Raw genomic sequence first — 14,032 nt, 5'->3', positions numbered from 1 at the left:
ATAATTTTTTCTTTTTTTGGCTTACCTTGAATTTGTAATTTTTTTTTTTTTTTTTTTTTCTTTTTGTTTTTTAATTTTAGATAATTTTTTCTTTTTTTGGCTTACCTTGAATTTTTTTTTTTTTTTTTTTTTTTTTTTTTTTGTAAAATGTGGTTTTCTGGCTGTATTCATTTTGGGGAAATTTTTTAGCTGAATAAACTTTGCCACAAATTATATTGTACTTTGATAGTATTATAATGTGAAGTATTAAATTAATAATGCAGAACATTTTATAGTTTATTTTCTACTTCACGAACCTCTTTTTGTCTTTACCTGAAAAGCAGCTGCCTTACCCCAGCATGTACCTGAGAGATGTTCTCTACAGTTCGTTCTCACCTGGTGTCTTGAAATACGAACAATTCCTAAAAAGGTATTTTTCTCTTCCGCAGGTAATTATTTTAAAATACGTTTAGCTGTGTGTAAGATTCATTAAGTAGATCTGGTATCTGCCCATTGAATGCTAAAAAAATAGCGTGTTTTTTACAATTAGTTGCCAAGGACTCGTGTTATCTTTGTAATGGTCATAGACAGATATTTTTATTTTGTGTTCACATTGAAATTTTGGTTTTCTATTGAAATGAAATGTTTAAAATAGGGCTTTTTTTAGTTTTGTTTTTACTAGACATTAACTTCATAAAGCCGATTAAATAGTGATGAAAGTTGCCATACTTGACCTTGAGTTATCCAACTACACTTTTTCTCTGACTGATGACGGGAAGCTTGTGAGAGTCTAGGGTTTTTTTGCCCCCTATTTTCCACCTCCTACAGTTAGTAAGATCTCTTTGGTGTGATACTACATGATTATTTATTGCTGAAACAGAATTTTTCAAGAAAAATGGAAGGTTTTTGGTAGGTTATATTGATGTTTATATGAATGTGGAGATAGAATGGTCCACTGGATGTCACTGTTAGACCAGGAACTGTATTAAATAATTGTAACCAATATCTTCTGACCATTTCCCTCAAGTGGATACTAATGGACAAAATCTTCCAACTTGCACCCTGCTAGACTTCTATTATCAATGAGCATAAAGCGTGTTCTAATTAGGCCGCCTTCTCCCCAGTGTAGATTTTAATGTGTTTATTACATTTGTAGTCTTTGGGAAGCAAACAACTGTAGAGAGAGGCTCAGCCCTAGATATATTTTAGTAAATTTAAAATTAATTTACTTTGATGAGAATTTCTTGATTAAATTTAATAAATTCACAATTTTCAACTACCATTTTTTAAATTTTTGTGAAGGATATATATATGAATGTACTTTTTCTTACTATAAAAATATGTTCATTTAAAAATTCTGGATACAGAAATAAGTAACCCAGGAAGCAAAATCTTTTATAATCAGACCTCATAGTTAACACTCGAATTTTGTTTTGCTAAGAAAAAAATGAGGTCTTATAGTCTATGTACTGTTCTATAACTTTCCTCTTTTACTTAAAAAGAAATCAAGAGTCTTTATATTTCTATATGGAAAGATTGAAGATGTTTTTAATGGATGCTATGGTCGCATCCTAATTTGTTGATTTAATCATAGGCAATTGGGTTGTTTCTAGTTTTTCACTATTTTTTAAAAAAAACTGTCTAGGTGAACATTCCTGTACTATATTAATCTTCGCACACTGATTTGAAGTAGTTTTGTAAAATAAATTCCTTGGAATAGATTTGTTATTTTAGAAATATTTACAATTTAAATTGTAGTAATGTTTTTCAGCTTTCTTAGCTTATTCTCCAAAAACGGTGAAGTATTTCCTATTTTAGTACCTTAAAGTTTCTGTAGTTCTAAAGTGAAAATTATTTTAAAGGATTTATAATTCCCTCTGTTTTAGGCTGTAATGTAGGAAATTTTATTGACTTTAGAATTTACAAAGTGTTACTGGTCAACTCTTCATTATCTTCCCAAAGATCCAGGCTGAGATTTGGGGCACTAGTTCATTTAGCAGCATTTCCTGACTGCTGCTTTTTGTTCAGCACTGAGTTTGGCATTTGGAGGAGCACATGTAATTTGTTAGTCTTTGGATATTTTAGTGTCTGGATTCTTAGGCTAGGCCATTGGAAACCTGTGACCCTCATGAGAGTAGTGACTTTGTCTGCCCTGTTAAGGGAGTCCAGGACACAACCATCTTGAGCTGTGGAATAAAAAGTAGCAGTACCCATTACATTTCATGTAACTGAAGTGCTTTGTCCCTAAAGAACTCTTGAGTGATAAGCTGTATAAGTCATGTAATAAATAAGCTTATAATTGTGTTGAATCCAAAAGTTGTTGTTAGCAAGTTTGGTGTTATGTCCAGGACTTTGGACTTGGGTCAGTATTTGAGACTTGGGATTCAGAACTTCATTGTTTTGCTTTATTTGTTGCTGTCATGGAATTTTCCTAATAGCCCAACATAAAAGCAAATGGTAAATTAAATTCTGTTTTCCTGATATTACTCCTAGTGGCTTTCTCCCTTTCTCTGGGGTAATTGGGCACATCCCCGGGCAGATACTAACTGGACATTCTAATAGCCCTAACCACAAATCACATTGGAATTTAAGTCGCTCCTTTTCTCAGGCGTTTTTGCGAGCCCTTGTGGACTATACCAGCGACAGTGCTGAGAAGCGCAGGCTGCAGGAGCTGTGCAGTAAACAGGGAGCAGCCGACTACAGCCGCTTTGTGCGAGATGCCTGTGCCTGCCTGTTGGACCTCCTGCTGGCCTTTCCGTCCTGTCAGCCACCGCTTAGTCTGCTGCTCGGTGCGTAGTTGCTGTCACAGTCACTGTAGCTCTTCCTGCACTGATACGTGGGCCATCTTTTCATAGTAAAGAAAAGTTGCTGCTCACATAGTACCTTTGGATTATGTGCAGACATAGTGGGGACACGACTAAATGAATGGTGATGGGTAAGTAAACATCGTATATCTTGTCTTCAGGTGCTGTGACATCTGCGCTTCTTCTAGAAGTCAAAGAATCCTAGTCACAAGCCTTTTCATTTCCTTATTTTTTTCTTCTACCAATATTACTGTCATTTTTCTCTCTTAATATATCCAGTCTTAATTCTTTTTTTGCCAGAATTTGAATAACTTGCTTTTAAAAAAGCACCTATTTATTTTGAAACCATTAAATTTCCAGGTAGTTTGGTCCACCACTATGCACACATTTTTTTTATTAGTTATATAAATATAAGAAGGAAGAACATCTCAAGCCTAAGTATTTCCAATGATCTTTAAAATACTTGTCTTTAATCTTTTTTGGGATTACAATTTTATTTTAAATCTGAAAACTCTGGACACCTCTCTCCAGGAACTGTACATACACAAAAGTTTCATGGTTTCTTTGACTCTGAAGCCTATTCATGGACCTTATTAGTATCTTGTGGTTTAGAAAAACAGCATTTGGGCAGAAATACTGATTTCAGAATATGGAAATGCATTATATCTGTTTTTTGACTTTTGGAGAATACCATTTAAAACTAGAACATAGGCTGGTGTGTTAGCTCAGTTGGTTAGAACACAGCTTTGTTTACACCCAAGGTCAAGAGTTCAGATCCCCATAATGGCCAGCTGCCAAACATTTAAAACTAGAACATAGGCTGGTGTGTTAGCTCAGTTGGTTAGAACACAGCTTTGTTTATACCCAAGGTCAAGAGTTCAGATCCCCATAATGGCCAGCTGCCAAAAAATAAATAAATAAAACTAGAACATAAGTTAGTTTGAATATTCTAAGTAAGAGAAAACAGGAATCAAATATAGGCCTTGAATTTTTTTATCCTTTAGAGATATAAGGTAATTTTCAATAGTAGTGAATTAATAATTGCTTATTTTTATTTTTTCCTAGAACATCTTCCTAAACTCCAACCCAGACCATATTCATGTGCAAGGTACTAATATTTATTTACACAATATATGGCATCTTTTCCCCAAAATCTTATGTAACTCAGACTTTCAAGTCCTTAGAGATTACTAATTCATTGAGTGAAAACTTACCCGATTTTTAGAAGACAGTTTCAGACATAGTGAAGGGAAAAGAAAGTGAGTCTTAGGACTCCTGTCCTTCAGGAGTTCATAGAAGTTAAAATCTTCAGTGGTTCCTCTGGTCCAGTGCTGCGTTTCCCCACTCAGAGCAGTGGGTCTTGAGGACCTCCACCCCTTCCTTTATTGGTGTGCCAAGGGAAGAAAGAGGAAAGTTCCAGCATCGTGTGTTCGATGAGCACTGGCTTACTCCTCAGGCCAGCTCCTCAGGTGCCCTTCACTCCTGGCATGGCCTCTACCGTCTTTTCCCCTGGCGCTCTCCGCTGCCCCTCCACAGTAATGATACAAGATGGTGGAAAGGAATGAGAATTAACTCCGGAGTTCATTCACCTTATTTAGCCTATAATATAACACGGAAAAAAAATGTTTTTGTTAAAATTTTTTAAAGAAGTTTTCACTTAGAATTTTAATTTTTCTGGGTGTATATACTCCAGTCACTTTCAACTTTTATCAGCTTAACCATAGATAATATATGGGATATTCGTCAGGATTTATCCCTATTCATTCACATGGAAAAAGGTGTTTATAAATATTGAATGAATGGGTCTTTTATATGAAGACCATTATCTAGTCTTAGAGCAAGCAAATAAAATTGGAAACTTTCCTGAATAATAGCATTAAATGGGGGGGGGGGTTGTAAGTAAAAAATACATATAGCTTTTATCTCTGAGGAGCTAGAAGGTAGATTAGCGCCTATGAGTAAATACTCACCCACTGCAATAAAAAAGGATTAATTTGGCCCGTATGTGTTAATCCTAGTACAGAGTTCAAAACTTACCTGTGTGTCTTTGCAGCTCAAGTTTATTTCACCCAGGGAAGCTTCATTTTGTTTTTAACATCGTGGAGTTTTTGTCTAGCACCACGACGGTGGTGTTGCGGAAGGGAGTGTGCACAGGCTGGCTGGCCGCGATGGTTGCCCCACTTCTTCAGCCAGACACACGTGCGTCACTTGCAGACAGCGGAAGAGGCCCGGCTCCTGAGGTACTGAAGTGGTGTGCAGCTTCTGCATTGCTGAAAGTGTACTCTGCCTGACGAGAAAAAGCAATGTAGTCTCCCCCATTGCCTATTACCATCAAATTATTTAAGAGGAAATTTATGCCATGCTTGAATTTTAAAATCTCTAGTGGAGGGGCAGGAAAATATTAGTAACATTCACTAACTCTTAACTAGTCCATGTATTTCCTGAGTGTGTAAAGCACTCTTAAATTTTATATAATACACCCTTTTTTTTTTTTTTTTTTTTTTTTTTGCTGTCCTGTTTATAGAAAAGAAGACCTTTTCTGTTAATGTTTTCGGTAGGTTGGCCCAGAGAGGGGAGTATGGAAGGATGGTGATGGCGTCAGCCTTATTTTATGTTGAGGTCCCGAATATGTGGTTTTACATTGACAGACAGCTGACAACCAAAGGCTGATTCATTAACGTTTCTCCTATTTTGGGTAGGAGGATTTTCCTAGTCTCTATTTCTCTCCTTTTGACGTAGCCACGGTATGTGGAATCTGAATTCATGCTATAGTGAGAAAAAAATTATGGTGGGAAATCACTTTTAAAACACCTAGGAGAAAAAGAATATGTGATTTTCTGAACACATTTGTGGACATATTTACACCTGTATTTAGTGACATCTTTTATATTTTGATATAGGACTCAGCAAAGTCTCATTCGAGACTACATGCTTAGGGAACAATTTAAAGTTGTCCCTTCTGGCCCATAACGATGGTTGGAATAAAAACAACCTTTCAGGCTTTATCATGAAGTCTTTTTTCTTAATGGTAATGAAGAAATCAATGTGTCATTTGTAGTGTTATCTTATGACAAATCTTTTTCTTTTAAGTAATCGGAATTGAAAAGCTCGTGTTCCTTAGAGGGAATTAAGATATTGAGAGGACTTAAGGGCAGACCACCCCTTGAAACTGTTCTTTAACTTGATTTCTTCCCACGCTGCTGCCTGAACGGAGAGGTGCTTTACAGTGTTCACTAAACATTACAGTTTCATTAAACATCAGCAAAATATTGGGAAACCTGAGAACCTGTTCCTTTTGTGAAATGCAGTACTGACTTGAAAGTGTATATCACTTCGTCATTGTATAAAAATAGCGGATGGTTTCTAGAAAGTTTAAAACAATGTGAATCTGTAGTGTATCACAAGCACTGAGCGTGGTTGCCTTTCACATGTTCCTTCTTTCCTCCCTCCCTCTTTTCTTGCAACTTTCCGTTTTAACAGATTTTTACCAACTACCCAGTATGTGGGCACTAGAGGTACAGATATAAAGGATACAATTTATACTATCTAATTTCATTGTACTTAATAGTGCCTATTTTATTACAAAGTGTAGGGAATCTTGACCTTTGCAAAATCTACCACACGCCCTCCCCCAGCTGTGGCAGAAGTACAGTTGTTCACAAATCCCCCACCTGCCACTCCAATCCTATGCATGGGAGATGGGAGGACTGGGCTCTCCCCCACCCCCACTCCCCGCTGATGTTTAGCCTGGCCATGTGAGCAGACAGGGCATATTCCACATCTCAGCAGGAGTGTGCTGAACCTTCTGGGTGGCGTGGCTTGCCTCTCTCACTCTTCCCTTCTGCCATAGGGATAGGTATAATCTAGGGCAGGGATGCTCTTTCTGTTTGGATCCTAAGTGAAGGAGATCCGTGGAGCAGAGCTGTATACAATCTGCAGCCTTCAAGTAAGGAGAACGAGAAATAAGTGTTCGGTATTATCAGCCGTCTGAGATGTACTGCAGCAAAAGCCGACCAGTACTATGGTCTCCTTGCTGTCCCTAGAGCCTAGAAAGTGCCCTTGCTCTGGGTTTTGCACTTGTTCATTCTCTGCCAGGAACACGCTCAGGCCTGGCTATCTCTTGCCTGTCAAAGGTCTAAGGGCTCAGCATGGATCCAGGCCTTCTCTGACATAGATGTTTGAATTAGCAGCTCCCTGCCATACCCATTGTTTCCTTACCCTGTTTAATTTTGCTTTATAAGACTTGTCATTACCCATCATTATGTGGATTTATGTTTGTTGAATGTAAGGTCCATGAAGGCAGGGACTTTGTTTTGTGCATTTCTGTATCCCTAGTGCCTGTCATACATTGTTAAGGGAATGAATCAGGTAATAAGGCTAATGTAATATTAACTAAGTTTCATTTCCAAATAAGAACAATAAGTAGATATAGCTCTTCCAATCCTTCGTTTAAAAGGTATGGTGTTAAGGTTCCTCATGAACTTCTTACAATTTTCCTTGAGTTAAAAGTTTAAATGTGTACAATTATACCACCATGCAAGGTGGAGTGGAATCTGATCATTCTGAACCCTTAGTATTACTCAAGTGTCTTGTACATGTGCAGAATGAAACTGGATGTGAAACATTCACAGATTGATTCTTTGTGTCTTCGGCACATGATTTGGAAGAAAAGTTTTTTGAAATTTTAACAAAATGATTTTGTATTACTTACTTTTCTAGTTTACACAAACATAAATAATCCTAGGTAGCATTAGACCCAGAAGAACAAATATAACAATATTGTAGAATCTTTGGAGCAGTTCCTTAATTTTTTTTTTTTATGTTTTCCTAATTTTCATTTAAAACTATTCAACCCCATCTTGATATTAACCTTCGTTTGCTCTTTTTATGCAAAAAGAGCCACATCTTCATAAAGAAGAATGTCTTCATTTTCTTGGTGCATTTCTCCATATTAGTTGACTTCTAGAGAGCAGATCTTATCCATGGGCCTAGAAAAATAATTTTATTTTCTATTCGGTGTTCCACCTGAAAAATGCCATGTTTGTTATATTAAAAACATTTGATTTGGGTAGAAAAGAAAAATTTGCAAGACATACTTATTTATATTTCTGAAGTGACAAAAGTGTTCGTGGTTTCAGTAAGATGTAATGCTGTTATTTAATTTAATGATGCTTCTCTGAGGGGAATTTGTACTTTCTGCTTTCTTTAGCACAGATCATCTTGGTTATATGCTCTGGCCTAGGTTTTCTTTTTAAACTTAACGGTGATTGGTTTAATATTCCAGATATCCATCTCTCCACGAACAACAAATTTTTTCCATTTGCCAAATGACCCCTCAGCCCCCATCATAATGGTGGGTCCAGGAACTGGCATAGCACCCTTTATTGGTTTCCTACAACATAGGTACGTGCTGTTTTTGGCTAGTGGGGACATGTGCCCTTCGTGATCCTGGGTAGAAATATAATAGCCTGTTTTGTTTTTCTCAGTAGTTTTCAGGATAATCAGACTTTGGTTGTATAATTTCTATGTCGTAACATAATTTGTCACGACAGGAAAAGTAAGCACAGTATGTTGTAGAGATTTTGCTATATACTGGAACTTATACTTCCTTATTTACTGTGGCACTTTTATTTTTTAGCGGCACTGTGATTTATAGCATATGTAGTTAGGGACAAATTTCAGGCACACCTTTATGCTGTGATCCGTCATAAAGACACTATTTCATCTGTTCCTTGACTGGATAAAATTGGTAGTAACAGAGATCCACTTATATCAAAAGTTTAAAAGCTAAAACCCAAACATCAGTAATTTTCAGCAGAATGATATTAATACGTATAACTTAGTATGAGAACAGAATTATTCGATGTGAATATATGAGTGTGTCCTTCTCCCCGTGTTTGTGAAGTAGTGAACAAGTCTCATGTACTGTTCCCCAGAAAGTGGAGTCCTATCCTTTGAACAGTCATTTGTTGCTTTGTTTTAGTTTTTTCCTTAAAGCTAAAATGTAATGGCAGATATGCTCTTTTCATTGGTATGTTCACCATTTCATAAATGCTTTTTTTACACATTCTACCTGTTATAGCCATGTGCCGTTTTTCCATTATTAAGAGTTAATTTATTCATGAAATTGCTATTAATGGTACTTAGTGTAGAAATTAGACTGGGTTTCACAATGTGATATTTTGAATTATCCTTGTATATGCTTGTCACTTATAACCATGGATGTCTGCAGCAACTAGACACGCTCTGTGATTATGGTGTCTGCTGGAGCAGCCCTGACAGCCTGTAGATAATAGAATGTTAATTAAATGAATGAACTTTCAGCAACTGCAAAGGTGGATTTTACAAACCTATCTGAGTTTGTTGGTGGTATTTCCTGATGAAAGAGATTGGTTTTATATATTCTTTATATCAGACTTCTAAACTTTCTTTTCACATAGAGAGAAACTCCAAGAAAAACACCCAGATGGAAATTTTGGAGCAATGTGGCTGTTTTTTGGCTGCAGACATAAAGATAGGGATTATTTATTCAGGTACGGCACAACTGTAGTATTGTAATAACTGCTGAGTGTACAATTCTAATGTTAAGACGTTTTCAACTTTTAATTACAACCTTCCCATGACCCATTATATATTATATTTCAGAGAAGAGCTTAGACATTTCCGTAAGTGTGGGATCTTAACTCACCTAAAGGTTTCCTTCTCAAGAGACGGTCCTTTGGGGGAAGAGGAAGCCCCAACAAAGTATGTGCAGGACAACATCCAGCTTTACGGCAAACAGGTGGCAAGAATCCTCCTTCATGAGAATGGTTCTATTTACGTGTGTGGGTAAGTGGCTGTCATACTTAAGTGCCAGTGAGGAGAAGGCAGTGGGTGGTATTTATAGAAAAAACAAAGGACCAAGAAGCCAATAATCTAGAGATACATAAGGATGAGACTTGACTCTTAAGTACAGGAACAGAAATACAAGTTCTAAAATGGTTTTAACATGCATCTAATAGACAAGAAGTTGTCATTATCAGGGAAATAGTGGTGAAAATCAATTCTTGCACTGGAGAATGCTTTTAGAAACATGTTTTTAGCCTCTAAAAATTTGTGTTAAAACATTAATCATTTATTTATTTATTTATTTTTTAGAAAAGTTGACTGGTAAGGGGATCTTAACCCTTGACTTGGTGTTGTCAGCACCACGCTCTCCCAAGTGAGCCAACTGGCCGTCCCTAACAGGGATCTGAACCCGTGGCCTTGGTGTTATCAGCACCACACTCTCACAAGTGAGCCACGGGCCAGCCCCAAAATATTAATCATTTAACTTGAAGTCTCAGGATTGATAAAAATAACTGATGATTGTTCCACGGAACTGTCTAAAGGAAAGAAAGTATGATTTTGACTCTGAGAATGCGGATACTAGGATTCTTTTTATTTGAGTTGTAATTTGCAGAGTTAAAGTCGAAATAAGCCAGGAATTATTATTATGTTATTAAGTTTTATCTACTTTCTGAGGCAAGATCTGTTATAGAAACTTATAATAGCCATAGAAAGTAAAATTTTTTAAAACTTACTTGTTTGTTTTAATGGAATTCAAAGCTTTTCTGCTAACTAAAAAGGAGATTTGAAATAAGAAATTTACTCTTTATCCTAACTTGTCCCTAGCATTTAACACATTCTCTAAGTCACTAACTCAGGTTTATTTTTTTTTAAACTATGATTCAGAAGACAAAATAATGGCATAGTAACCCAGAATACATTTAAATATAATTGAAACAAGTTTCATGAGTCAGAACTTACTTTTTATGACACATTCTGATCATTTTTCTTGTTTTGTTTTACTGTTCAATTAAAAAAAAAGCTGCATCTGACGACTAAGTTGATTTCATGACCTATTAGTAGATTTTGACGCTCAGTTGAAAGACACTGCTCTAGGTTGATAAAGGGAAAAAGTTCTAGAAATCGTATTGGTTTACACTTTCCCCCATGAAGTATTTGGTAGTTCGTAGAAGGCAGGGCCGGCAGTGGTCAAATACGGGCTAATGGTTTAGAGATGCACCTCTAAATAGTGGAAGCAGGGTTAATTGTACAAATATACAAATAGCTGGTCATTGAGAACTTGGACAATATCTTCAATGCACAAACTCTTAAAATGTTATCCTAGAAGTAGCTCCTCCCAGTCACCGGTGTTTCACTTTTCGCATCTGTGAAATGGACTCGAAGGCATTAGAGGCAGGGGTCAGACAGGAGGGCTCAGAGTGACCTCTGCGGCCCTAACAGTGACGAGCCCATCAGGGAAGCAGGAGAAAGGAGACTGAGAGAGAGCAGCCATTGAAGAAGGAGCAGACTTGTCCCGAGGCCAGGGGACATTGTCCCAGGGAGGAGGCTCATGCTGCTGAGGGGACAAGTGAGAAGACAGGGGTGAGAGGTTTGGCTCCATGGCAGCCCTCAGTGACCCAGGGAAGGGCCGTGGGGATAGAAGCTACCTGAGAGTGGTCGAGGGGAGAGTATGTTGAGAAAGCCAAGACGGCCACTGTAGACACCTCTCGAGAAACTTTACTGTGGGGGCCAGGACAGGTTCAGTTCCTGACATATGAGAGTCCTGTTCAGCACTTTTATTCATTCCTGCGCCTGCTGAGTGCTCGGGGTCTGTTGAGGTTCTGTGAAATAGGAGGATAAATGAGGTACACTCACTACCCTCAGACCACTTACTCATTGGTAGGAAAGCCACATAGGATGTGGTGAATGTTCTGTAGGGGACCTCAGGACCACACAGGAGCACCTCCCCCATCTTGTAATTAGAGTTAAGACCTGTGAAAGCACTTGGAAAGGGCCAGGCACAGAGTGAGTCCTCAGTAGAGATGTCTGCTAATAGTGTATGTGTATAGAGGCTCAGAAGTGTGCACAATAGCTTGTTCTTTTCAGGAATCTGAGTCTACTATGTGCCCTGAGCACGGAGGGAAGGGGATGAACGGGGTGGCCCAGCAGGTGCACAGGAGCCAGCCCCGAGGGTCCTCAGTGCATAGGGAGCTCTCGGCTGACTGCTCTTGGGACATGGGTGCCTGGGAAGGAGTGTCAGCGTGGAACAGTGTGGTCAGCTCTGCCTTTTAGAATAGTTACTGTGGGTGAAGGCCTGGGTGTGGGGGCAAGTGAGGCTGGAAGATCTGTAGGACCCATTCCGAGAAAGTACAGGGAAGGACGACGATGGTGGAGAGACATGGGTGCCTGGGAAGGAGTGTCAGCGTGGAACAGTGTGGTCAGCTCTGCCTTTTAGAACAGTTACTGTGGGTGAAGGCCTGGGTGTGGGGGCAAGTGAGGCTGGAAGATCTGTAGGACACATTCCGAGAAAGTACAGGGAAGGACGACGATGGTGGAGACAGAGGAGTTAGACGGCCGAATTAAGGATTTGGTAAAAATTCCTGTTTCATAAACAATGATGCTATTATTTTCTTTTCTAGAGATGCTAAGAATATGGCCAAGGATGTAAATGATGCCCTTGTGGAAATAATAAGCAGTGAGAATGGAGCCGGAAAACTAGAGGCAATGAGAACACTGGCTACCTTAAAAGAAGAAAAACGGTATCTTCAGGATATTTGGTCATAAAACCAGAAATTAAAGGAAGAGAATTAAGCTTTTTTGGCTGAGAATACTAAAAGGCAATTTTGCTGAGGCTGAGAGTTTAAATTTTTAAAATAAGAATTTTTATAACATTTCTAAGAGGAGGTAGGGTGGGGAGTACATCACTTACCAAAACAGCAAAACTTCCTGATTCATTTTTACATATTTTCCATCTACTCCCTTCCTGTGCCTGTGCCCCTCTCACATAGCCCTGTTGCTTGCAGGCCCCCCGAGTTGAGGGGCAGCCCCCAATGGCCATCAGCACCCCTCTGGGGCCTTCCTTATACCCCAGGGAACTCACGGAGACCTTGACCAGTTCCAAGGACTCTATCTGTCCATGCAAAGGCTGCCTGATATGGGGGCAGGCACTGGAATTTACTCAATGGGTAACTTATGAGCTTAGGTTTATGTTACCAGTTTTTTAAATAATGTAAAATAATTTATAACTTTATATGAAATATACCCATAAAGAATATTCATATTAATGTATTTAAATTACACATATAGAGCATATCTGTTGCATGTTTATGTAACTATCAAATGGTTTTTATTACCAAATCTATATTTCTGATAAAAAATATTTTAAGGTAGTTCTCTATAAAGGGATTTTTTTAAGTGATGCTAGAAATGTAAAATATCTTTTGAAATTCCACTCTGGCATATGTTTTATTTATCATAACTACTTCTTTTGATATCATAATCCCAGAACTTAGGGACAATATAATTTATTTCACCTCCATGATACCATTCAAGCTGTACCCGAGGCTTAAAATACCGACTTCAACTAGTAGCCTGGTATTTTTTAGATTCCCAGTGTCAGATTCTTTTAAAATTTGTCAAAACAGAAAACAAAATGTAAAGGGGTATGGTAATTTTTCTCCTAGACTTACATATTGTCTTTTATTTAATAGCTTGGCATTTATAAAACCTCTACCTATCAAAGGCTTCTGGTCATTTTGAGAAATAAAGATCTGAAAAAATATGGCATAATCGTAAGATTTGATAAGGCTTTGTGGCTGTTTATTGTATTATTCTTTAATCTTATATTTTATTTTTATTATTGCATATTTTATAATATAAACCATTCTAAAACTAAGGGATAGGAGAACATACCAGGTAAATACTATGTTACATAATAATTATATTCATAGGTTGTATATATCAGCCAAGATAAACGTAAGGCAAAAACATTGAAAGAGACAAAGAACAGTATTCCTTATTGATAGGTACAAGAAGATACAAGAATCAAGAACTTGTGTTCATGGAACAATATGTTTTCGATAAATACCTGATCCATAACTGATAGATCCATAAAGAGAAACTAAAGAGTACTTATAGTGTGGAAGTAATATCCTGGTGATTTCTAGATACTGTCAGATAACAAGTTTTAGATGGATATTGATCAGTTGCTCCCTACAGCCTTACCAGCTGGTGATAGTAAAAATGGATCTCAATGGGAATGCTGTCATATATACAGATATTTATTAAACAAAAATTTATTAGCAGTCAAGCACAAAATAGTTTCAGCAACACATTTTACAAGTTTAATGAAGTGCCAGCTCTGTCTCTTTAGATAATCAGCCACATCTTCCATGAAAAGTTTTTTCAAGACTGTTGTGACCATTCCAGGGGCAAAATTTTGC

At 37.6% G+C, this 14,032-nt stretch overlaps 1 protein-coding gene across 2 annotated transcripts in view; it reads left to right on the top strand.

Annotated features, from left to right (window-relative positions):
- Positions 1-13,392, top strand: part of MTRR (5-methyltetrahydrofolate-homocysteine methyltransferase reductase) — a 40,669-nt gene extending 27,277 nt beyond the window's left edge. Inside the window, exons 7-14 of one of the 2 annotated variants that reach the window (XM_008581797.1) lie at positions 324-409; positions 2,588-2,768; positions 3,849-3,891; positions 4,837-5,023; positions 8,068-8,186; positions 9,224-9,316; positions 9,429-9,611; positions 12,230-13,392. In XM_008581797.1, the coding sequence (XP_008580019.1) occupies positions 324-409; positions 2,588-2,768; positions 3,849-3,891; positions 4,837-5,023; positions 8,068-8,186; positions 9,224-9,316; positions 9,429-9,611; positions 12,230-12,374 (1,037 nt within the window). In that variant the 3' untranslated portion in view covers positions 12,375-13,392. Of the gene's footprint in view, positions 1-320; positions 410-2,587; positions 2,769-3,848; positions 3,892-4,836; positions 5,024-8,067; positions 8,187-9,223; positions 9,317-9,428; positions 9,612-12,229 lie in introns of both variants that reach the window. The other variant, XM_008581795.1, reaches the window with a different exon arrangement.
- The last annotated feature ends 640 nt before the right edge of the window (positions 13,393-14,032 follow it).

Source organism: Galeopterus variegatus, unplaced genomic scaffold, assembly GCF_000696425.1.
Source record: "Galeopterus variegatus unplaced genomic scaffold, G_variegatus-3.0.2 Scaffold2468, whole genome shotgun sequence".
Classification (NCBI taxonomy): domain Eukaryota; kingdom Metazoa; phylum Chordata; class Mammalia; order Dermoptera; family Cynocephalidae; genus Galeopterus; species Galeopterus variegatus.
The sequence above is the reverse complement of the archived record's forward strand: the minus strand, read 5'-3'. Positions and strand labels throughout refer to the sequence as shown.